This window comes from Protopterus annectens, chromosome 10.part0, assembly GCF_019279795.1.
Source record: "Protopterus annectens isolate FY-2018-M chromosome 10.part0, PAN1.0, whole genome shotgun sequence".
In the NCBI taxonomy this organism is placed as follows: Eukaryota; Metazoa; Chordata; order Ceratodontiformes; family Protopteridae; genus Protopterus; species Protopterus annectens.
In genome coordinates, this window is record NC_056744.1 from 1,756,352,424 (window position 1) to 1,756,378,834 (window position 26,411).

At 38.0% G+C, this 26,411-nt stretch overlaps 1 protein-coding gene across 4 annotated transcripts in view; it reads left to right on the forward strand.

The window, feature by feature from the left end:
* LOC122813981 (CD276 antigen-like) overlaps nt 1-26,411 on the forward strand; it is a 294,557-nt gene that overhangs the window by 262,812 nt on the left and 5,334 nt on the right. For all 4 annotated transcript variants that reach the window (XM_044086547.1, XM_044086545.1, XM_044086548.1 and 1 more), the window contains one exon: nt 14,986-15,094. In XM_044086547.1, the coding sequence (XP_043942482.1) occupies nt 14,986-15,094 (109 nt within the window). The remainder of the gene's footprint in view (nt 1-14,985; nt 15,095-26,411) is intronic.

Genomic DNA, 26,411 nt, shown 5'->3' on the forward strand with positions numbered 1-26,411 from the left:
AGTATATAAATGCAGTGAAACAGTAAAAAAAAGGTTTATAGCAGTGCATAATGTAGTAGATTAGCTGTATAGCACAATTGTAAGAGTTAAAAAAGTGCAATTCAATGAAATAAGTGTACAAAATAACTTATTCTGCTCTTGGAATCTTAAGGAATTATAGTCTGAATTATTTTTCTTATTTGATGTGGGAAGTTGATCATTTTATGTTTACTGCATAAAGGGAGGGGAATTGTTTGGCAAGATTTTATTACACATATAGGATCAATTGAATTTTGGAACTTATTAGTTTGAAATTAATCTGGGTGGTAATGTATGTGATCATGGAAACATTTATCAGTGTATGTATTAATATTGTTTAAATAAGGAAATGTTTGAATGACCATCTTATGTTTGCTCATTATTAAAAGGAATTTGAAAAAAATGCTGAAATACTAGATGCCAGTAACATCAGTCTGTTACCTTGCACACTATAAAAATTTTTGGTGCTGAAATCATCCCAACAGAGCAGTTTTACATGTTTTATAACTTTTATTTATTTTAGTCTGAAGAGAATTTAAAAGTTATATCTTTGTTTTCAGCTGTTTTGTAGATTTACAAAGGCTATTCTGGCTAAAATGAGAATCTCTCTCTACTTGTTCAAGATATTTTTAACATTTTCCAGAAAATATACCTTGATAATCCCACTTTCATTTTATTTTACTCAGACTAATAGCTTTTATAAAAAGTAGGTAATAGAATCTCAAATATGGGCATGTCTCTGAAGAGAATATAAAATATGTATATTTTGCTATAACATACAAAATGAAATAAAATATTGCTTTTCCTTAGAAAAGAGCATTATCTTTGGTTATAGTGTCATAAAACATACCAGTATTGTGATTCTGATGCATATGGAATTTGTCAGTTTGAAAATATGCCATACATATACACACACACACACACACACACACACACACACACACACACACACACACACACACACACACACACAGACCTTCTCTTTCATAAAACAACGAACAGTTTAAATTCCATACATACACCTGCTCTCTCACACAGTAAAACACACACACACGCACACACACACACACACACACACACACACACACACACACACACACACACACACACACACACACACACACACACACACACACATTTACTGGTTGTAGTCTGTAAGAGTGAATGTTCATAAGAGTGAATACTCTAACAGGCTCGTTTTCCAGCCTTTCAGCTGCTTTGAGTGGAAGATTGTGGAACAGCAGGGTCTGGGACTTTGTCTTTACCCTGCTGTTGTGTGATCTCTTTGTTGATGCATATATATATCTACATCTATCTATATTTATATTTATATATATATATATATATATATATATATATATATATATATATATATATATATATTTATCAGGGGGTATAGGGGTGCTTGGGGGGGTTGTCCCTCACAAAAATATTGTTTTTTTAATCTTTTTGTGTTTCCATCTTTTTAGATTTGATCTTAAAAAGATCGCTCTTTTTATATGTGTGTGTGCATAGATATATATATATATATATATATATATATATATATATATATAGATAGATAGATATATGAATACACACACACACATATACAGTTTACTATCACAATACTGAAAATCACGGTATTGAAAATCATAATCCTGAGATCATAATATCAAAAGACCAAAACATTGAAGACCACAATATCGAACTTCTAGACTTGCACCTCTGCAGGTCCCACATTAGCACACATTCCAGGGCCTACACCCCTGCAGAACCCAAGTTAGCACTCATTCCTGGGTTTACATCGGTACGGGGATTTGATATTTGAGATTTCTAAAGAATGTGATCTTCAGCATTTTGATCTTTCGATAGTATGATCTCAGAATTATGGTTTTGAAGACTGTAGACTATAAGATTGTGACGGTAAACATATATATGTTGAAACAAATGACAAAGCCAGAACATCCAAATGGTTACATAACACTACTGGTGGTATCTACTAATAAAAGACCATTTCATTGTAAGCATACAAATTATTATAGCAGAATTCTCATGATGACATACAAAATCCATTTAGCCAGTTTTTTTTATCTGTAAAGGCACATACACAGCTTTTCTTCTTCTAATACATTTTACTGCAAATTAAAGTTAAATCCCGGGCTTTTTTTTGGGGGGGGGGTGGTTAAGTCCCGTGACAAAAAACTTCGATATTTAGTTGAAATAATTTGGATTTTTGCTTGTAATATAAGGGCAACTCCGTAAAGTGCTGTAGGTGATTATTTTACTCGGCATACTGAACAGAGGCTCACCTTAGAATCCACAATAAAAATATGATGAAAAGTGTCAGCCTTACAGTAAAGACACATGAACTAAAGCCACAGGGTCAAGTCTTTGAAAGGCTATGTCTCTGTAACACTGAAATATAATTGCAAGAGATGGTACTCGGCTACAGAACACACCTAAGACTGCAACTCGTACCTTACAGCTTCAAGGGCAGTACACCTCTGAATCTGACTCCACAACTTTAACCAATTGAAATTGTGGCACTGCACCCATGATATGTTACAACAAAAAAGATATAGGGTAGGATTCATTAACAGCTATGTGAAGTGCAGCGATCATGTTGGCATCACGCAGCACCACCAACATGATAGCAAAAGACTGGGTATTCTTTAAGCATCTACACGACAGCAGAATATGCTTATTGAAGTATAAAGAGCCGAAGTACATGCTACTTAACCAATCCAATATGCCAGAGCTATTCAGGAAGCTGTAAAACAATTGTGTACACTTGGTGTGAGCATTTGCCATGTACACAAAAACCTTTTGGAATACAGGCACAATTACACTTAGAAAAAATAACATGTTAGGGGCTGTTGCTGCTATTATGTTGTACGTGCAACAGGCTTGAACTCACGCTGCTGCCGCCAGACCTTGTACAGGAAGAAGGGTGTTTAGACCCCATCTGATGTATCAGGGCATGCATGAAACAAAAATTGTTGACAGATGCAGGGTGGACAGGGAAACACTGGAAGAAATATGCAACATCTACCGCCCCCACCTCAGACCCCAGGGAAAAATGTGGAAACCCATCCCAGTAGAAACAAAGGGGTGTTTAGCATTACATATACTAGCTACTGGTCATTTCCAGATACCCACAGGGGATATATTAGAGGTGTCACAGGTCAGCCTCTAGAATATTACATCAGTTTTTAAATGCAATGCTACTGCATGCAAGGGAGCATATCTGTTTCCCAAGAACCCTACAGCAAACAGCATGAACTATACAGGAATTTTATGCGATAGCACACTTCCCTGAAGTTTTTAGGGCCATAGATTGCACACACATAGAAATAAAAGACACACCCAGGGAATAGGGAATGAGGTACATCAACAAAAAAGGCTTCCACTTTCAGGTTGTCTGGAATATCCAAAGTATCATCTACAGTGTCTGTGCAGGTAACTCAGGCAGTTTCCATGACACACATATGACACACCTGTGAGCTGTATACCAGGTTTGCTAGGGGTGACATTTCTTAAGGGCATCTAGTGGGTGATGCAGGTTATGCACTGGGGCCCTGGTTCATGACAACCATGAGAAACCCACACAACCCAACTGACCAAGGATACAGAAAGGCCCACACTCAAATAAGGAATATCATAGAATGTGTGTTTGGTTTACTTAACCCAAGGTTTCAGTGTGTACACACATCAGGAGGTGCACTGCTGCACAACTTAGGCACCTGTGCTAAGATACTTACTGTCTGTGCCAAATTGGTCTTATTTGCATGTTTCTGGAAATTGTGTTAGAAAAGAATGTATTTCTTTTTGAAGGAAATTGGTTTCTACAGAAGGTTGGCGTAGCTATGGGCACACCCTGTGCCAGTAGCTATGCCAACATAGTTATGGCTGAGTGGGAGAACTACTCCCTGTTAAATTTGGATGAATATGCCCCACTTGTGAGCTTCTACAGGAGATTTGTAGATGACTTGTTTTTGTGTGTGTGTGGGGGGGGGGGACTGAAGAACAGCTTATGCTGTTCATCAGCTATTTGGAATCCACTGCCTCTTTTCCAAAATTCAAACACAAGTTATCTTCTAGTGAGATAGATTTCCTGGATGTGCTAGTCAGCAATGACACAACCAGGAGCCTCCAGACTAAATTATATAGAAAATCTTGGAGAAATGCCATTTTGCACAGGGACAGTATGCACCCCAGCCATGCAAAAGAAAAAGATAAGAGACTAAGTGGCAGTTGGGTAGGTACTAAACAATGCCTTACATGCAGTTTCTGTACATTTATTAATACATCAGCATGTTTTATATTGACAAAAAGGTAGGAGTCAGAGCTGGATGCGGCAGAGTCAAAGATGTTAAGATTTGCACTGGATGTGACGAGGGCAGACAGGATTAGGAATAAGTATATTAGAGGGTCGGCCCAGGCTGGACAGTTTGGAGACAAAGCCAGAGAGGCGAGATTGCATTGGTTTGAACATGTGCTAAGGAGGGATGCTGGGTATATTGGGAAAAGGATGCTAAGGATGGAGCTGCCATGTAAGAGGAAAAGAGGAAGGCCTAAGATAAGGTTTATGGATGTGGTGAGAGAGGACATGCAGGTGGTTGGTGTGACAGAGCAAGATGCAGAGGACAGGAAGAAATGGAAAGAGATGATCCGCTGTGGTGACCCCAATGTGAAAAGATGAAAGAAAAAGAAGCATGCTTTATTCATCCAGTCACCCAGTTTGTGTATAAATTTGAAATTAAAGCTGTCGAACTAGGAATTTGATTTATCTGGTGACATGCACAGTTTGCTACTGTTTCTATTCAGGAAAAATTAACAGGTCACTGATGGAATAAGTCAGTGAGCATATGTATTGTATCAGGAATGGTAACACCAAAAATGGACTAGCCAGATACTGCATGCAGAATGAAAATGAGCATGGCTTTAGATTTCAAGTTGTTGAAATTATTTCTGAAAATATACAAGGAGGTGATATGAACATTTTCACTGAAAGCAGAGAATTGCATTGGATTCTTTTATGGCAAGCTGATAAATACCCAGGTCTACATGACAGGGTTTCTATTAAACCTGCTCTGAAAGCATGATGTTTCTTTAAATGATAGAAGTTGTAGGTAAGTTTTTACCCTTCTCTGGTTTATTGGCTGCTTTCAACTAGAGGGACTATATTAAAAGTGTTTGCTGATGTAGTTTTTTATATGGTGTAAAGAAGCACTAGTATTTGGTGTGAAAGCACTTACCTCATTAAACTTATAACATTTTATGCTTCCAGTCATGTTTCTGTGCCTTGTTTTCTTCAGTTATATTTGTTGTTGGCTTGCAGGCACAGTGCATTCCTTGGGGATTTTCTTCTTTGTTTCTGGCAGATATTTTTCTCCCTTGGGAGCATGGCTGAGAGTTTGGATACAGAGCAGCAGTGCAATGGATTTAATACAACCAGTAATCATTTTACCAGATTGCTGACCACAGAAACCAATCCTCTGCTAGCAAAAGTCAGCATTGAGCTGGTGAATGGAACTGTTACTTTGAATGTTAATGAAGTACATCTATTTTCAGCGATAACAAAACTTGAAAATGATAAATATAAACAATGCCTTCAGTGGCAACGCTTACATTTGGAAGCTTGTTTGTTTCATAAAGTTATTCCTCATGGGCTGCGTGTTTTAAATATTCCCACATATGTTGAAACCTATGCTGAACTCTTGTGTAAGTGGCAGCAACTGAATTTAGAATGCAGCTTTAATTATATTCGCTTGCTACTGGACTTTTTTAAACCTATTGAGTTAGAACTGAGTGAAGCTGTTAATGCTAAATACTTTGAACTAACTGATATGTTTGGTGATGAATATTTGTCCAAGATGGATGGTGTGATGGATAATATTATTTGATATGAACAGCGATTAAAAGTACAAAAGCAAAAGAAGTTGAATAGAGACACTGTTGATTTCAGACAAGGGAATGTAATGTATTTACCTGGCCTAGAAACAGTATGTTGAACAGTAACTTGGCCAATAACATAACTCCTGAGAACAGTGTTACTAGTGTTGAAACTACCTGTGCTGCTAACACTGTTGCAACCATAGGCGCATCATCCACTTCTCACTCTATTGTTGGGGGCCCTTTAGTAACTCCTGGTGTCAGCAAACCATCAGATGTGAAGAAAAAGGCAACAGCCCAGAAAACAGCTACCAGCCCTTTGCCACTACCACTGCCCATCAAGCAGAAGGAGCCTATACGCCAGTATCTCTCACACAGTAGAGGGAGGAAGAGGCATTGGCAAGAGGAAGACCAGCGAATGATAAAGAAAATGTGGCAAGAGAAAACCAATCGTTAATACACAATATTTCTAAGAAATGTTTTAACAGCTGCTCAGATGTCACTTTTAAGTCGTGGTTTAAATTTTATTCGAGCACAAGGTTATCAGTTTACAGAGACAGTTATTGACATTAAAAGGTTTGCATGCAATGTAATGTTAAAAATGTTATATTCTAAAAATGATGAAGTGGCTTCTAGTTTTAAGAAACCAAACACTTTTCAGCCAAATTTACATCTGGTATTGGACACATTTTGTAAAAAATGTAAACATGACTTGTTGCAAGCTATCAATAGTGGCATGCTTAGAAGAAAGCTTTGTAATCTGAATGTCTCCGAGAAAGAAGCGCAATTGTCTTTATAACAAGATGGTGATGTAATGATAAAAAATGCTGATAAAGGCAGTACCATTGTTGTAAATGATTATGAATATTATTTTAATACTATTTTTTCTACATTGTTAGATGAAAGTGTTTATGCCAGACTTAATTCTGATGTGATAGACACTATGAAAGCTGAGGTTGATGCTGCTTTGCTTGACTGTTATTGCAGTCATATTATTACTAAGGAATTATACACCTATTTATCTGTTGAGTTCCCACTGATTTCAGTTTTCCATGGACTCCCAAAAATACATAAGAATGCATTACAACCACCATTTAGACCTATTGTCTCAGGAAGTGGCTGGCTCACAGAGCCCTTTTCTATTTTTATTGAAAAGAACATGAGACCTCTATTGGAGAGACAGGAACAGGTCCTGAGAGACAGCAAACAGTTTCTCGAAGACCTATACAAATATAGTGTAAATGGGAAGTTGAGAAATGGATTTTTGTTAGTAACAATGGATGCTGTGTCATTTACTGCCATCCCTCATTCTTTGGGAATTTCTGTGGTACATGAATTCCTTGTTAAACACAGAGTATACCCCGAGTAAAACTGATATTATTTGCATGTTCCTGGAAATTGTATTAGAAAAGAATGTATTTCTTTTTGAAGGACATCTGTTTCTACAGAAGGTTGGCATAGCTATGGGCACACCCTGTGCCAATAGCTACACCAACATAGTTATGGCTGAGTGGGAGAACAACTCCCTGTTAAATTTAGATGAATATTCCCCACTTTTGAGCTTCTAAAGGAGATTTGTAGATGACTTGTTTTTGTGTGTGTGTGTGTGTGTGGGGGGGGGGGACTAAAGAACAGATTATGCTGTTCGTCAGCTATTTGGAGTCCACTACCTCTTTTCTAAAATTCACATACAAGTTCTCTACTAGTGAGATAGATTTCCTGAATGTGCTAGTCAGCACTAACACAACCAGGAGCCTCCAAACTAAATTATATAGAAAAATCTTGTAGGAGGAATGCCATTTTGCGCAGGGACAGTATGCACCCCGGCCATATATTTTAGAATGTTATCAAGGGTCAAACAAAGAGAGTATCAAGACTGAATAATTGTGATGAAATTTTCAGGCAAGATGTCCAGATGCTTAGAAAAGAATTTCATGAAAGGGGCTATAAAGCATGTGAGGTTGAAAGGAACATTAGTATGGGAGCTACACAAAGGGTAAATTAGGCAAAGCCATATTTATTCAAACCAAGTCTTTGAAGCCAAGTCTCCCCAGGCCATTAGTAATAGTAATAGTGTGCCTAAGTCTTTATTTTATACTAGTGATATGACTGGCATAATGAACATTATTAAGTAGAATTAGCCTATATTGAGCTTAGACAATGATATTTCAAAAGATGTTGGTCACAGACCAAATTTGCTTTTAAGAACAAGAAATCTCTTAAAAGGCAGCTTTGCTATATGAATGCAAAAGAAAAAGATAGGAGACTAGGTGGTGGTTGGGCAGGTACTAAACAATGCCTTACATGCAATTTCTGTACATTTATTAATACAAAAGCATGTTTTATTGATCCAGTCATCTAGCTTGAGTATAAATTTGAAGTTAAAGCTAACTGTCAAATCAGAAATTTGACTTATCTGGTGACATGCACAGCTTGCCACTGTTTCTCTGTAGGAAAAACTAACAGGTCACTGATGGAATGAGTCAGGGAGCATATGTATTGTATTAGGAATGGTGACACTAAAACTGCACTAGCCAGACACTGCATGCAGAATGAAAATGAACATGGCTTTAGATTTCAAGTTGTTGAAATTATTTCTGAAAGTATACGTGGAAGTGATGTGAAAAATTTTACTGAAAGCAGAGAATTGCATTGGATTATTTTATGGAAAGCTGATAAATACCCAGGTCTAAATGACAGGGTCTCTGTTAAACTTGCACTGAAAGCACAATGTCTCTTTAAATGATACACGTTGTAGTTAAATTGTTACCATTCTCTGATGTTTATTGGCTGCTTTGAACTACAGTGAATATATTAAAAGTGTTTGCTGATGTAGTTTTTTATATGGTCTGAAGAAGCACTCGTATTTGGTGTGAAAGCGCTTACCTCATTAAACTTTTAACATTTTATGCTTCCAGTCATGGTTCTGTGCCTTGTTTTCTTCTGTTACATTTATATGTACAGTGCAGAGTCACCACTGTAAGAACTGTGATTATGCAAATTAGGTATCAAATCATTAGCATTCCTGAATACCAAAAACTGCATTAAGGGTAGGGAATGGAAACATGGTGGAAGGACCTACAAAATTGCATGCACATACCTTAGCAATGCAAAGACCATCATTAAAACTGTTAATGGCATGCAGGTGTCTTTGATTACCCTGACTGCAGGAAAAAGACCTTTCACATTTTCCTCTTTGCTATACACCTACTAAATGTGTGTCAGGGAGAAGACACTTAAAACAGGGTTGGAAGTTCCCTCACTGATGTAGGGAAATGACAGTCATAACATTCAAATTTTGGCTTAAATGCATATCTCTGATATCTGTTAGGGAATGTGTTCTGAAAGGACATGATGCAAATGATTTGTATGCCATTCATTGCTCATATGCATTACCTATTCACAAAATCATTATGCTCTGTATTGCATGTCAGCCTCTAGATATGTGTTTAATATCATTGTTTCTGTCACAATGTATGGCCTACTGGCAGATGAGTGATTCCATTAACATGGAATCCAGGGTGATCATCAGGTGGTATGATTGGTCCTCATTTCAAACAATTTCTGATGTTTTGCCACTGTTTAATTGCTGTTCTGTTACTTTCTCTTGTGAATGTATGTGAGCATGTCCAGAATTAGTATGTCAGACATGTTTGCAAATTGGCACTGACAAAACTGGACTCCTGATATGTCATCTGATCAGTCTTGGCACTGGTCACTAATGCATGTTTATTAGATTGCAGTGTATCATTTACATAAACATATAGCACTTGCCTATCTATTACATCTTAGGTGAGGAACCTCTTTCCTGTTAGTGCCACTGTCATTTCTTTGCATAAACATGTCCATGTCTGAGTTAACTGACATTACAGCTGTATGGTCCTTTTCTTCTTGTGTATACATGGTGAGATCAATCATGCATTGGTGCTGTCAGCTTTCCTACATCAATTTCTCATTAGCTTTAAAATAATTCCAGTTTTTATTAATTTCTTTAACACTTGCTAAGTCAGCATTATTTCAAAGTATCATAGCTTTTTCAAAACTCTTTGACACTGGAACATTCTTAATTCTCATCAGACCTTTCCCTAATAAAAGGGTATACTTAAAACTCCATTTGTTTGTAACCTTATCTCTAATATTATACAGACATTCTTTTGGATAGTCTTTTTGTAAAAATATAGTTATTACTTATCTTTTTCTTTAAGAAAGACTATCTTATCTGATACCATTCATACTATCATAATGGCCCTTTACCTAGGCTTTTCTGGTATTATCTGATACCATTCATACTATCCTAACTGCCCTTTACCTAAGCTTTTCTGGTACTATCTGATACCATTTGTACTATCCTATCAGCCCTTTACCTAGGCTTTTCTGGTATTATCTGATACCATTCATACTATCCCAACAGTCCTTTACCTAGGCTTTTCTCATATAATCTGATAGAATTTTTACTATCCTAATGGTCCTTTACCTAGGCTTTTCTTGTATGCTGTAGGATGACTGCTATTATAATGAAGGTAGGCATTTGCAAGTGTAGGTTTTCTGAAGATGTTGGAAGCAAAACCTTGTGATTTAAATAAAACAAAAATGGTGGTGTTACAAATATACCAGTACCGAAAAAGATATGTAAGTAAAATAGGCAATCCAATGACAGCAGAGGAAGTAACACAATAAAATAAAATAACACAGAATACAAAGATGAAGTCTCCATGGTAGAGACAAAATCACTCATTTTTAAATTCTGTGTTATTTTATTTTATTAAAGTGTAGTTTCCTCTGCTGTTTTTGGATTGCCTATTTTTATATATCTTTTTTGGTACTGGTGTTTTTTGTTGGTGAATGTTTGGATTTATAGGTGTTATAGACATACTCAGTACTCAATAAACTCCCTTAGTATATAGCCTGTTTATCATTTCATATAATACATATATCATCTAGGTATCCTGAATATAATTTGCAACTTGTTACAAACTTGGAATTAAAAATGTATTTCTGTTCCGAGGTCCACATGACAAGATTTGCATAGGTGGGGGTAAGTGCTGCCCCATTGCCACCACTTTAAGTTGTTTATAAAATTCACCATCAAAATAAATAACATTGTGTAAAATAATTTCTGTAAGGTCAGATGTCATCCTAGCATCTTGTGTTGACAGAAAACTACTATGATCCCAAAACTCTTCTCTTGTTTTGCCTGGGCAGTTACAGGAGTCCTAAAACACAGATAATTACCATAAAAAGACTTGAGACCTATCAATATAAGTTGCTAAGATATAAGTTTTTGATCCCTGGACAGCTACTATGAGTCTTAATGGAAGATGTTGTTTTTCTTATGGATTTTTGGGATGCCAGATATCATCAGAGTTAAGGGACTGGACTTCTACAAAAAAAATAATGTAACATAGGAGTTATGATACTCAGTGTAAAACAGTCACATAGAAATAAATCATATTTCTGTGAACTAAATTAGCTTCATTATGAGAAATCTGAATATATTAATTAGTATCTTGTAACAAACACTGTATAATCAATGGCATCTGTTATCACCATGACTACCCTGTTATCTGCCTTCATGACCAGAATAGTGGGAAATCTTTCAATGATATTCTTTCCTCTTTAGTCAAAATGTTCTAAGTGTAATGAGGTTTCACTTCATACATTTTATGTATACCTTTCTCACATACTGTTTTTAAAAATGTGTATAACAGAATTCATAGGTGGGCAAAAAGTACCTTTTTTCTCTATAAATATAATTTGATATATTATAATCATCCCACTTTTCCTTGAAACAACATGCAAGATTCAATTTCCTAATGAAAGCCTTACCTCAAGTAGGCAACCTGCAATAGCAAGTTTCTTTACTGGAATAAAGATAAATCCCTTTTCAAAAAGTTAAAAAGGATTCACTATAATAGTGAAGCGACCATAATTAAAAATATTAAAGCCATCATGGCTTTACAATATGCCATTCTTACTGGTTACAATTTGTTTTTCATTCTTTACACTTTTTTGACTGCTCCCTCTGCTTCTGCCCCTTAGCTCTCCTCCTCGATGTTTTTGCACATTTGAGTCTTCTGGTCATTGTAAACTCAGCCCCTGTGGGGATATTTTTCATTTTCTCCTCAGGCATTGGAGCTGTTCACAAATCTGTCTGACCTGAGTAAAGGCAGGGATTCTAAATGGTCATTAATTGATGGAATTTCACCTTCTTTAGATTGCAGATCAAATTTTGACACAAAATTCCTTTTGTCACTAATATTGCTACAGTGGATATAAAAAGTTTACACACCCCTGTTAAAAGACCACAATAAATCATTTCAAAACTTTTCCAACCTTTAACATGACCTATTTTTGTACTGTTTTTGTATTAAATGTGGAACTTTTCTCTATGTGCTACTGCTGAAAAAGGATTTTATCCGAGTCATTCTTTCCTGGTCAACAAAGATAAATAAGTAGTAAAACATTTTCTACTTTGACACTAATTTGGCAACATTGTTTATCCATTCATTCAGAAGCCCTTTTTCGTGTTTTTGCACATGGGGTCAGCGTGTCACTTCAATGGTGACAATCATCTAGAGCCAAGGTGTCTACTGAGTGGTGGCTAGTCCTACCACAGAACATTGTTTATCGACTTGACTAAATAATTCTCATAAACATTTTTATGTGTATCAAATAAATCATGTTAATATTATTAATGCTGATTTCATCCATCAATATTTCCATTTGTTTCTCATTTTCTCTAATAAACATGCTGATCATACATATTAATTCATTATAAATGTCTGCTCTAGCTTTTGTGCCACTGGTGAATTAGAACCACATACGCTCCTTGGTATGTATTTCCATTTTAAACATTCAGTCAGAAAAACCTATTATCAAGCTGAAGACGGTGATGTTTTTAAAAGCTCATGTTCACAAACTTCAATCTGTATCAATAGACAGTAATTTCAGCTACTATATTTAACAATAGAAAAAGAAAAACATTTAGAAAACCAGTTTTCAAGCACCAAAATGCTCACTACATTATTAGTGCTTTTCAATAAGTTAGAATTGGTGCCAATGGCATTCATATCACTGTAAACATCAGAATATTTAGCGGTACCTTCAATATCTTTGCATACTATAGTTCTTTATATAGCATTATGAGATGAATTGTTATTTTCAGAACACATTATCCACTGCAATATTTAAACCACCTTATTGTAAAACAGTGGTACTATAATGGAGGAATTGTTAGCTGTAAAGTTTGTAAACAAACGGCTCAATTTGGGTCAACTCTCCTGTAATCAAAGTGAGATCAGGGGATGTCAATCACCCCCACTGGCATCTTATGGAGGAGAAAATACTTCCTGAGAAATCATTGTAGGGGCAAAAACTCTGAACACACGACCAAGAAAAAATGTAACTCACAACATGTAAAGTAAATCAGAAATACCAACTAAACTGCACTGCAAGGACATGTCTGCCAACACTCACTACAAATAATAGCAAATCCACTGAAAGTTCACTTAAAAAGTTTATTAAAAATAGGGCTCAGTGCTTTTGTCCAAAAGGGATTATCCAAGAACTTCAACAGAACAAATACCTATTGCACAAAATCTATATAAATAACTAAGAGAAAGTCACATGACTAATGAATTTACTAATGAAAAAAAGTATTTACAACTAAAAACATAAGTATTAAGTGCACACACACTTCTGTCTACTTCAATAACAACATATTTGAAGAAATAATAACATCATATATAAATACCTTAATTAAATCACAGTTTGACAGCCCATAATTTCAAAACATTGCTGACAGAAATAAAATCATCCCCACATTCCTCCTACTTATATTCTTAAATTGATGTTCCTCAGAGAGGACATAGTGTCTATCTCCCCTTTATTGCACTTACATTTTTGCAGTTCTAAGGAGAATAATTAATGTCCTCAAACTTACAAGGGTCACCCAGATTGGATTTCTCTAAGATTAAAATGAAGCTAAAGTCTGATAACAATAAACAAAACAGTACTATCAAATGAAAAAAAATCTACCAACATGGCATCAAAGAGGGCTTCAGTAATGCAGATGACTGATGATGCATTCAGATTCAAACAGCTTTACTGTAAGCAAGTGCTGCTTTGTTCATGGGTGGTTATCTGCATAGTAAAAAGTCACACCTAGTTCTTAATCCTGAGTGCTGGAACTGTGGACAACGGAATGACTTCTCACAAGTACTCAAGTCTAGAAAAAAAGGACAAAACCAGCATTTGTGAGTGACTGAAGGTAGCAACTTTAATGACTGTGGAAACAGCAGTGTGTCTACTATCAAAACTAATCCAAGAAAGGCAAACAATAATATTTGTGAATGTTGTTGATTTGTGTGCTGGGACTGTGTGCACAAGTTTTTCAGTGATTTTGAAAACTCAAGTGATTGGAAATCTGGCCATAAATCACATGTTTATCATATTTAAGCCAGGTACTAATGGCCCAAGTGTCACATTAATACTGAGAGCTCATTATGGTTATTGGGTTTGAGGAGTTTTGTGTCTGTGCATAACACTCCATTAGTGACTTATTCTAGGCACAATCAGAAAACGGGTTCAGAGCAATTCTAAGCAAAATCAGAAACCGGGGGGGGGGGGGTCACATTAAACAATGTTGTGTATGTATATAAAAATCAAGAGTACAATTTAATGTTTGGGTTATTTTCAGCAACCTCACATATTGAGAATGTGTGCATGTGAATTGTAGTAGAACATATGGATATATTTGCTCTGTGCAATGGCAAGTCGTATAGAATATATTTGATAGCTTTTGAAATTGCTCTGGATGGAATAAACGAGACTTGTATTGGAACCTTAGCTGTACACTTTGAATTTTGGAGATGGCTTGCCAGTAAAGACAGTACATATGAACATTTACACCTTGAACTTTGGTGATGGTCTCTCTCTAAAGACTGTTCATATGAACCTATAATTCAACATATGTTCATGTTCCCCCATATGAGTTTGCTTCTAATAAGCATCCATAGTGTCTGCTCAGTGTTCATGAAATGAAGTCAGGATAAGTGTTTATGTAACTCAGGATATTACCTTGTTTTGCAGAAAATGGGAACAGCAACACAGGGCACCAGATAATTCCAGAAACTCTCATATTTTGGACAGCACTGACAATGACATTTTTGCTTCATATGGCAGTACGTCATCCTCTTTGGTAAGAAGGAAACATTTTTTTTAATCAACTGCTATTTTTCCCAATTGCTGTTGTAACAGGAATGAATGTGCCATTTATTTTACATGTTGAAGCAATGACAGTATGAATGACAAATTAAAACAACAGATGGTGGTCAGGTCATGGCCCAAAAAGAAATGCATGTTGATCAGATATAGTTTTAAGGAAGATTTGGAAACCTTGAAGAAGAACACAAATTTTTATAATGAGTTCAGACTGAATTCTGGAGAGATATACAGGTCAGTAGGTCAGCAAAAGTGGTGGGATGTAGGGAGATATACAAAGAACTTGGAGGGTACATTGAATATGGTCAGCCTGATGCATAATCTTGTGGCATATTAACAGATTCAGGGATCTGAGTGAAGATTTGACAGTACTAGCATGAACAATAAAGTCATCCTAGTAGCACAGGTGTATTAAGAATGACCACACTGTTAATCTTGCAGGCCTCATGGGTTTAACAAGAAATGCAACCAACAAAAAACTGCACACTGTTGACACTACTGCTGACAGTGCTTAGTAAAAGAACGTCCACAAAGTCAAGCAACAAACATTCATGAACAGGTAAACAGTTTATTATTTAATCAAGAAGCCTTTGAACCAAGACTGGTTTTGCTAATTGTTCTAAACTGATGAAGCTGATTGGTAATGAGTGAAACCGATCTTTGTTTTGATGCTTCTTAATTAAATAAAAGACATTTTACTTAGTCATGAGTGTTTGTTGTCTGGCTTTATTTAGCAAGAAATGTAACATGGATATGAGTCCCATGGGGAATGCTGTGATGTCCTCCTACAGATATTGGCTCTGGGGAGGAGTGGTGCGCTGTCTTCCCCTGCGTGTGTGTGCACCTGTTGTCTATTCCTCTACTATTCCTTCAGCAGTAACAGGATTAGGGGTAACACAGGATGGGATGCTGCTGTTCTGTATCACTTGGAAACTTTCCTGTGAACAGACATAATGCCCTCTGCAGTAGGTATGGTAGGGGTGTTATGGAGTGCAGGTGCCAAGCTCTATAAATCACCCTGTCCTGCTGGATTATAGATAGAGGTATAAGCTCTGCCTGTTAGAATATAAGGTACAATGCTGTCTAGTTAGCCTTTTAGTTAAAGGGTAAGACATGCTATGGTTTCACCAGGGATCTGTCCATCAGCTGCATTTTTCTTCACAGTAACATTTACTGCAAATGTGTTAAAATCTAGTCTGCTGCTTCTACATACAGCTTTGCTAACACCTGGTGTATCTTTACTAGTACCAGGCAAAGTTTTGCTTGTACCAGGGTACATTTTTAGTACTAAGCATAGAGCTGTTAATATGAGGCATAGCTCCATTACTATCAGATGTAGCTTTTCCAGTACCAACAATAAATTTGCTAGTACTAATGATCTATTAAGATGCATAGATTTGATAGTATCAAGTATACACTTAGTTCCAGCTGTATCTTTGTTAGTATCAAGTATGCATTTAGTACCAGCTATAGCTTTGCTAGTGTCAAGTATGCATTTCATACCAGGTGTAGCTTTGTTAGTAAGAAGTAAGCATTTAATATCAGCTGTAGCTTTTTTAGTGTCAGGTATGCACTTAATACTAGGCGTAGCTTTGCTAGTATAAATACAGATTTTAGTACAGGGTATAGCTTTGCTAGTATTAGGTGTAACTTTCTAAGAAACAGCATACTTTTCTAAGTAATATGTGTAGTTTCTTAAGTATTTCATATGTATTCATCGATGATAATATACACGATACACATTTAATCAAATAAATTTATTGGAAAACCATTTTAGTGAACATAAAACAAAGTGTATTTCTACAGGTGGGCAAGCCATGGTAGCAAAGGCCAAGTGGCAAAGTCTGGTTTGTTGAATGTGGCTTTCAGTAAACTTTACTCATCTAAAAGCATGCGTTACATATTACCATCAATAAACTGCCACATTTCCCTTTGTAGTGCCATTCATAACCTTTGGTACCATAAACAGACTTTTTTTGTGCCAGATATGGTATTGTTAGTACTTTCTTTATATTGACATGCATAACTTTGTTAATACCAAGCATAGCTTTACTAGTCCCAGGTGCAACTTGTAACATTCACAGCAGCAGGTGCGGCTTCTATGCAAGTTAACGTCACAACACCTGTAGCTGCTGCTCCAGCCTTTCCCCTTCACCCCCCCCGGCTAATCTTGGAAAACCACTAGTGGCAGTAGTGCACCACTGTTATAGACCACCAAAGATAACAGGGAAGCAAATAGGACATGGCATTCACAATCTGTGGACATTTTAACACCCATACTGCAGCAAAGCCTCCCTCATTGAGACATAGTATTGCACTTTAGAGATATTCCTTTCAAACACCAATACCATTGCTGAGGAACCTGTTATCAGTTTGCTTCAACAGTGGATTTGTTCTAATAGTTCTGAAGTACAAACACAAGACTGCATTGCCATCATAGGATGTAAATGGAAAACCATCCCAACAGACAATTTTTAATAATGTTTCCCTCCTTACTCTCTGTACTTTTCTTCTATGTTACTTATTGTTTATATGCTTATCAGTTTTGTTTCATACCTTCTTGCATTTGTCTTATTGACAATTGCTCATTTTTTGTTTGCTTTTACCATTGTAGAACAGCACAGTGGTGCAGTGGTTAGCCCTGCTACCTCATAATGCTTGGTTTTCCAGTTTTTCCAGTTTGGTTCTCAGCTGGGGTACCTTCTGTTTAGACTCTGCAAATCTTCCCTCTGAATGCACAGGCTTTTGCTGGGTGCTCCAGTTTCTGTCTACAATTCAAAGACACGCTGTGGGTGAACTGACATTCATATGCATTGCCCATAAGTGTATGTGTGTTGTATGACATGAGTTTAAACTTCCTGTGATACGTTGCTGACCTGTTCAAGATTAGATCCTTTGCCTTGCAATCAGTGAGTGCTGGGATAGGCTCCAGCCCCCATGAACCCTAACACTGAAGAATGGATAAATTAATTAATTTATCTTTGTTTTCTGTCTTTGTCTGCATGTACTCAGGGTTCTAGCACCTCACGAAGAAGAGGAAATAGGTAAAGGTGAAGAAGAATGGCAACACCTCAAAACAGCATGTGTAAGACTGCAGAACAGGTATGCGGCCGAGGCAGATATGGAAATAAGTTACATAAGGAAAGCCGGTGCTAGAATGTAGAAGTCCAGGAAGTCATCAAAAGAAAAAAGGAGTGCAGGAAAAAAGTGGGAGATAGGAAAGATGGACCAGGCTAGGAAGGAATACTGGTTGGCTAACAACGAAGCTAAGAAATGAGTTGCAATAGCAAAGAACAAGACATCAGAGGCACTCTGCCAGCTTCTAAAAAGTGACTCAGTAGCTGGCATCAAAAAACGATATCATGTTGCAAGGGAAAGAGAGAACGATAAAAAAGATAGTCATTAGAGGGTCTGTATTATATATTCGAACACTTAACAGTTTGAGTCACTAAAGATCGAACTTTAGTGATTGAACTTTCAAATGTTCGAATATATTAAAAAATTAAAAAAAAAAAAAAAAGAAAACTAAAGGGTGTAAGCAGGGGGAAAAGCCCCCTGCACCCCCATCCCTCCCTGCTACTTAAATATACCAACTCCAAGATTGTGCTACAGTATAGGAAATGGGAAATTTTCCATTTCTGCACTGTAGCACAATGAAGTGCGATCTCGGAGTTGGTATATTTAAGTAGCGGGGGGTGTGGGGGATGCAGGGGGGTATGCCCCCCTTCTTAAACCCTTTACTTTTTTTTAAAATATTGTTTTTTAATATATTTGAACATTTAAAAGTTCGATCTTTAGTGATTCAAACTTTTAAGCATTCGAATATAAAATATAGACCCGTCATCAGACACCTTTCCTAAGGGATGCTAGCAACATCCTGCTCACTAATCCACAGGACATCAAAGGCAGATGGAAGAAGTATTTCTAGGAGCTTCTGAATGAAGAAATCCTCACAGAAGCTCTACTGCCCCAGACATAGCCTATAATGAGCCTACAACTTCTATCGAAAACCCCCCAGGTGAGGTTGCCAATGTCTTCAATAGTTTCTTTACAGAAACTATTCAGCATATAGCTAGTCAATTATCCCCTAGCAGCCCTAATCCAATTGTTACTACACCTAGTGCCCAAACTACCTTCAACTTTCAAGCAGTCTCAACATAATTTATATGAAAACTAATTAAAAAATTAAAACCAACAGCCCTATCAGCTGACCTCCTCCCAGCAGAGTATTTACAAAACTCAGCCGATTTTGTAGCCTACCCCATATCCATCCTGATCAATAGAACTATATCTGAAGCTTCCATCCCCTCCATCTGGAAGACATCCCACGTTATCCCACTTCATAAAGGAGGCAGCTCATCTGAGCTCTCTAATTATAGACCCATAGCTATTCTTTGCCCACTTGTCAAAATTATGGAAAAATGCATACACAGACAACTCTTGAACTATCTTCTCACAAACAGTCTCCTGGCAAACTCCCAACATGGGTTTAGACCACACCACAGCACCACCAGTGCCCTTCTCTCCTTCACTGACATTATAAATCAAAACTGTAACATTAATAAACTTTCCTCAGCCATCTTCTTAGACCTCTCCAAGGCCTTTAACATGGTAAACCACCAAATACTTATAGAAACACTGGAAACCATTTATCTAGACACCCCCAGGCTATCCAATGGTTCCAATCCTACCGGAGTGGTAGACAACAGGCAGTCCTATGGAAGGATAACTTATCAGCCCTACTACCCACCACCCTAGAAGTGCCCCAGGGCTCTATGTTAGGACCCCCCCATATCCTCTCTATTTATAAAAGACCTACACAGAGTCATCTCAGAGGTTACCTGCATTCAATAAGCAGACGACTCGACTCTTATATGCTCAGCCTCATCGCCAACAGAACTGCAGTCTTTATCTCAAAAAACTTTTAACACAGTTGAAAACTGGCTTCTTAATCGTTGACTCATATTAAATCCCAATAAAACCAAGCTTCTGCTTTTCTCTCCATCTCAAAGGTCCACCGTACCTACCTTCATCATAAAATCTAACAATGGTACCATTATTTCACCAGATCCCTCAACTAAGCTCCTAGGTGTAATAGTTGACAGTAACCTTAAGTTTAAACTGTACGTTAACCATACGATTAAAACAGCTAATAAAAAACTTGGATCCTTATATAAGATTAACCCCTTCCTTACTCCCCTAGCTAGGACTGTTATTGCCTGCACACACCTACTCTCTAACCTGCTCTATGCCTCCCCCTTACTCACAAACCTGAGTAAAACCGAATTAAACAAATTCACTAGCTGTTATAATCACATTGCTAGATTTACCACTGGTACAGCTTATAGAACCCACCACTGTCTAAACCTTAATCTGCTTGGGTGGCTTGAATTACCCAATCTACTTACAGTCAAGCAACTAGTAACTGCCCATAAGATTCTCAACCAGTCAGAATACACACCTGTTCTCAAAAGCCTTATCATCCCCTACCAGAACCTCAAGACGCTCTGGTCTTCTAACAAAATGTTAGTTCACATGCTCAAATCCAACAATGCAGCTGGGGATGCTCTCTTTGCCAACTCTGTAGGCAAAAATGGAACTCACTCTCTTATGACCTAACATCTGAACCCTCTTTATCCCAGTTCAAGAAAAATCTCATTCTATACTTTAAAACATGATGGATATGCCCTGATTAACTTTTCACCCTCAACTGCGTGCCATGAGGACTTTTTTGCCATAAGTACCTTTAAGTGACTATATCCTAGTTAGTTGCCTAATAACCTAATAACTTTATATTAAATTGTGTGACGAGTCATGTTTTGATTCCTGTAATGAATGTAATTCTGTCTGGAAATTGTAAAACCCAATATGTATGTATATATGAAATAGTATCTTGTAGTATGTATGTAGTATGTAGTTTGGAGCTTTTCTCCCTGAGCCTCCGCTGAAAATGGACATGCATCCAGTCGGACTATCCCGGTCAACAAATGTAAAATATATAAATAAATAAAAAAAGAAGAGCCACCCTAGAAGAAGTAAGAACAGCACTAAGGAAAATGAAATCAGGGAAGGGAGCAGGCTCAGAGGAGGTCACAGGAGCTATGATAAAGTTAGTGGGTGAGGTAGGAGAGAAATGGCTCCTGAGGGTACTCGGTAGTGTGGAGAGAAAGGCATATCCCCAATGACTGGAGAATAAGCATATTCATGCCAGCATACAAGAACAAAGGGGACTCCCACAACTGTGGGCAGTACAGAGATATCAAACTCCTATCACATTGCATGAAAGTTCTCAAAAGGGTCATTGATAAACAGCTACACAGATTAGTACAAAGTAAGATGGGAGCAGAGCTGTTCAGATTTAGATCAGAATGCAGCACAACTGACCAAATGTTTGCAGTGAAATAGATAGTTGAGAAGAAGCTGGAGATGAGGCTAGAGTCCAGTTGGGTATTCCTATACTAGGAGAAAGCATATGAGAAGGTCCCAAGAAAGCTGATTTGGACAGTCCTGTGGTGGTTCAAAGTCCTAGAAACACTGGTAGAATTAGTGCATGCTACATAAAAGGACCCAATGACTCAAGTAGGAACAGTGTTTTGTCTTAGAGAGGGGTTCCCAGAGGAAATTGGTGTGCATCAGGGTTCAGCTCTGAGCCCACTGTTGTTTATACTGGAGATGGATTACATTAGCAACAGGTTGGAGTGGACAGATCTACAGAGTTACTGCATGCAGACTATGTGGCTTTACAAGCACACTCAGCAAGAATTTCAGCAAAGGACAGGGGGAGTGGAATGCAAAATTTGAAGGCACATGGGAAGAAAGTGAGTGCAGATAAGACAGTGGTTTTGCCAGCAAATTGGGTAAGTCAAGAAGTTGAAAAGTGAAATAGAATGGAAGATAGTGAAACTGGTTAACAGCTTCAAGTATCTGGGAAGAGTGGTTGAGGAGAAGGGAAGTCTGAATAATTTGGACAAACCTAGAATCAGAGAGGCTGCAGCCAACTAGCATAGAGTCTCAGGCATGGTTAATGACAAATAATGCTAAAGCAGCTGAAAAGTTAGGTGTACAAGACAGTGGTGTGACCGGTACTACTGGATGGTACAGAAACCTAGGCTGTAAAGGCAGAGCAGATGAGGGAGCTAGAGGTGATGGAAATGAAGTGCCTGAGAAGCGTGGTAGGATGCACACTGTGGGACAGAAGAAAAAATGAGGCTATAAGAGCAGAAGCCAAAGTAGCTCCAGTTGCAGAAGAGATCAAAGAGTACAGATTATTGTGTTTCCAACACGTGCAGAAAAGCAGAAGACAAGCTGGTGAAGAAGATTTGGTATAGACAGGAAGAAGGTAAGAGAAAACTAGGAAATCCAGCAAAGTGGTGAGTGGATTGCATGAGAGAAGATCTGCGACAGTCAGGCATGATCTTCGAAGAAGGCAGGAGCATGGCATTGACTCGTGAGAAATGGTGACAGTTAACACAACTCCCCAACCCATGAACAAAATGGGAGAAACGGGGTTGAGGATGATGATGATGATGTCTGTATGTCTCTTCCTTATTTATTTAGCTTTGTAGCCATACCTTTTGCTTTAGCTACTGTGGTCAGATTTTAACTTATTTAATTTTAGTTTACAGTACCTTGTTACCTATCACAAGATCTGAACTCTGCTTTATTTGTGTCTTTCATAACCCCTTTCATTTCTCTGTGTCTAGGTCTTTTATTTCCAAAATGCTTCAGCTGTACCATCTATTTACCTTTCCCAGCCAACTCCCCACTATATTTCCTTATCCTATCCCCTTACATTTCTGTAGCTAAGCTCATGATTTATTTACCACATACACTCTCCTGCCACACTGTCACACCTCCTCCTTTCCACTGTTTGCTACTAATTCTCCCTCAGTGATACCATGCATCTCATCAGTTCCCTACAATGTTGTGATCATTACATGTTGGTTTCATAGTTTTAAAACCTGATACTTTTTAAAGTGCTTTTCTTCCTTACCTCAAACTGGTGTGACCCCAGAGTAAATTATATTAAGTAAGTGATTTGTGTGCAAAGCCGTCTCTCTCTCTCTCTCTCTCACACACACACACACACACACACACACACACACACACACACACACACACACACACACACACACACACACACACACACACACACACACACACACACACACACACACACACACACACACACACACACACACACACACACACACACACACACACACACACACACACACACACACACACACACACACACACACGCAATGTAAGCAACGTTAACATTTATCCATTGCAATTTTAATATACACACATGTCTCTCAGGCGTATTTTATTGTTAAGTATATTTTATAAAAATAGTGTTAAGATCCATTAATACAGTTGTGCTGATATCTTTTTTTGCTATTTATCAAGTTTTTCGAATGGTGATATTTTGTCAGTCTTTATGGGAAAGAGTAGTAGAAGCTAGGTTAAGAAGGGAGGTGATGATTAGTGATCAGCTGTATGGTTTCATGCTGTGAAAGAGCACTACAGATGCAATGTTTGCTCTGAAGGCATTGATGGAGAAGTATAGAGAAGGTCAGAAGGAGTTGCATTGTGTCTTTGTGGACTTGGAGAAAGCATATGGCAGAGTGCCTAGACAGGAACCGTGGTATTGTATGAGGAAGTTGGGAGTGTCAGAGAAGTATGTAAGAGTGGTACAGGATATGTACAAGGACAGTGTCACAGTCGTGAGGTCTGCGGTAGGAGTGATGAATTAGTTCAAGGTGGAGGTGGGATTGCATCATGGATCAAATTTGGGGCCTTTCTTATTTTCAATGGTGAAGGATAGGTTGACAGACGAGATCAGACTTGAGCCCCTGTGGATTATGATGTTTGTGGATGATATTGTGATTTGTAGTGAGATTAGGGAACAGGTTGAGGAGACCCTGGAGAGGTGGAGATATGCTCTAGAGAGAAGAGGAATGAAGGTCAGCAGGACTAAGACAGAATATATGTGTGTGAATGAGGGGGAGGACAGAGGAATGGTGAGGATGCAGGGAGTAGAGTTGACGAAGGTGGATGAGTTTAAATGCTTGGGATCAACAGTTCAGAGTAATTGCGATTGTGGAAGCAGTAAAGAAAAGAGTGCAGACAGGGTAGAGTGGGTAGAGAAGAGTGTCAAGAGTGTTTTGTGCCAGATGCATACCAGTAAGAATGAAAGGGAAGGTTTACAAGATGGTAGTGAGACCAGCTATGTTATATGTGTTGGAGACGGTAGCACTGACAAAAAGATAGGAGTCAGAGCTGGAGATGGCAGAGTTAAAGATGTTAAGATTTGCACTGGGTGTGAAGAGCATGGCCAGGATTAGAACTGAGTATAATAGACGGTTAGCTCAGTTTGGATGGTTTGAAGACAAAGCCAGAGAGGCAAGATTGCATTAGTTTGGACATGTGCTGAGAAGGGATGCTGGGTATATTGGGAAAAGGATGCTAAGGAGGCAGCCGCCAGGTAAGAGAAAAGAGAAAAGCCTAAGATAAGGTTTATGGATGTGGTTAGAGAGGACATGCAGGTGGTTGGTGTGACACAGCAAGATGCAGAGGACAGGAAGAAATGGAAACAGATGATCCGCTGCGATGACCTCTAACAGGAGCAGCTGAAAGAAAACGAAGAAGAAGATTGTTAGTGATTGTGTATTACTGGATTGGTTGGAATGTTTCTCCCTATGCTTCCACTAAAATGGGCGTTGTCTTTCTGACCTATCCTTTTTATAAAACAAAAACTAACTAATTGACTGACTTACTAATATCAGGGTGTGATATAAGAACTGACTGCCCCAGTAGGGAAAATAGATGACATATCAGTTGTGATTGTCAGAGAATGGATGCAGGGATTCTGCACTGGGGCATAAAGAGGGTCTGTCCTTGCGGGGATATTAGGATATGATGCAAATGGTATTGTGCTTGCAGAGATGATTAGGATGTACAGGACTGAAATAACCACCGCTAATCCAGGAAACACCAGCAATAACCACTATGTCCACAGAATAAATGGGTTCAATAATCCAAGACCAAAAAGGAGCAGGCACGCTGAAGTAAAAAAAGAATTTATTTAAGCCAAACACCGAAGCTTTTCATCGGCACACTGCACCAACTTCATCAGAAAAAACAAAACTCGTGCCATTGCACTAGTTCTCTTAATATACAGACACTTAAAGAACACACCCCCTTTTTTGCACTATTTAAAGGCGCCAATACAAAATAAGATCAATATCAATGTATTGGTCTTGTATTATTGAACTCATTTATTCTGTGGACATAGTGGTTATCGCTGGTGTTTCCTGGATTAGTGGTGGTTATTTCAGTTTGTCTTTTTTGTATTCGAAGTGGTTTTAGGATGTACAGGACTGACTTTGAAAGGAAAGTGCAGTAGTGTCTCATTGGGGACTGTCCCAGCTAGGACATAAACACGTCCTGTACTAGTTGGTGTACTGTTGATGGGGGTTATTGGGAATGGTCTCTGTACAGATGCTTGTGTGCAGTATAAATGGGAGACCATCCCAGAAAAGATGCAAGAGCAATATGTAAATAAGGTCTGCCACAGCAAACATACTTTGCCAAGGTAAAAAGACAGGCTTTGACAGCAGACCCACCGAGATCGGGTGCAAACAGGGCTGTTCCAGTGAGCACATCATGTTAGGGTGTGAATTCTGGCTGTCTAAGCAGGGATACTGAGGTAGAATGTAAATTGTCACTATTACAGCAAGAATACTGAGGTAGAGTGAAAATGAACATGTCAGTATGGATAGGGCATAAGTCCCACATGGGATATAATGAGACATGAAGCTGAAGCCTGTTCCAGATAGTATGCTGAGATAGGATATAAGGTAGATAGAGCCTTCAGTGATACTTGGGTATAAAGTATGAATGGGGACTGTCCCAGTAAGGATATTGGAATACATTGTAAATGGAACTGTTACAGCAGATGTCGCAAAGAAGGCTGAATGTGGGGACTCTGGTAACCAGGATACTGGAATAAGACCTAAAGAAATACTACTATATCAGCAAAACAGGAGTACAGTGTAAAGAAGGAGTTCTAACAGAGATACTAGAGTACATCTTAAATAAGCATTACAACGGCAGAGACACAGGGTACAGTGTAAACTGGAATAGGCCTAGCAGAAGTACTGGAGTAAGAGCTAAATAAGAACTAATCTGGCTAAGAAACATGGTTACAGTGTAAACTTGGAACGTTATAGTGGAGATGCTATAGGAGGACCTAAATAAGTACTACTCTGGTAGAGAAAGAGGAGCAC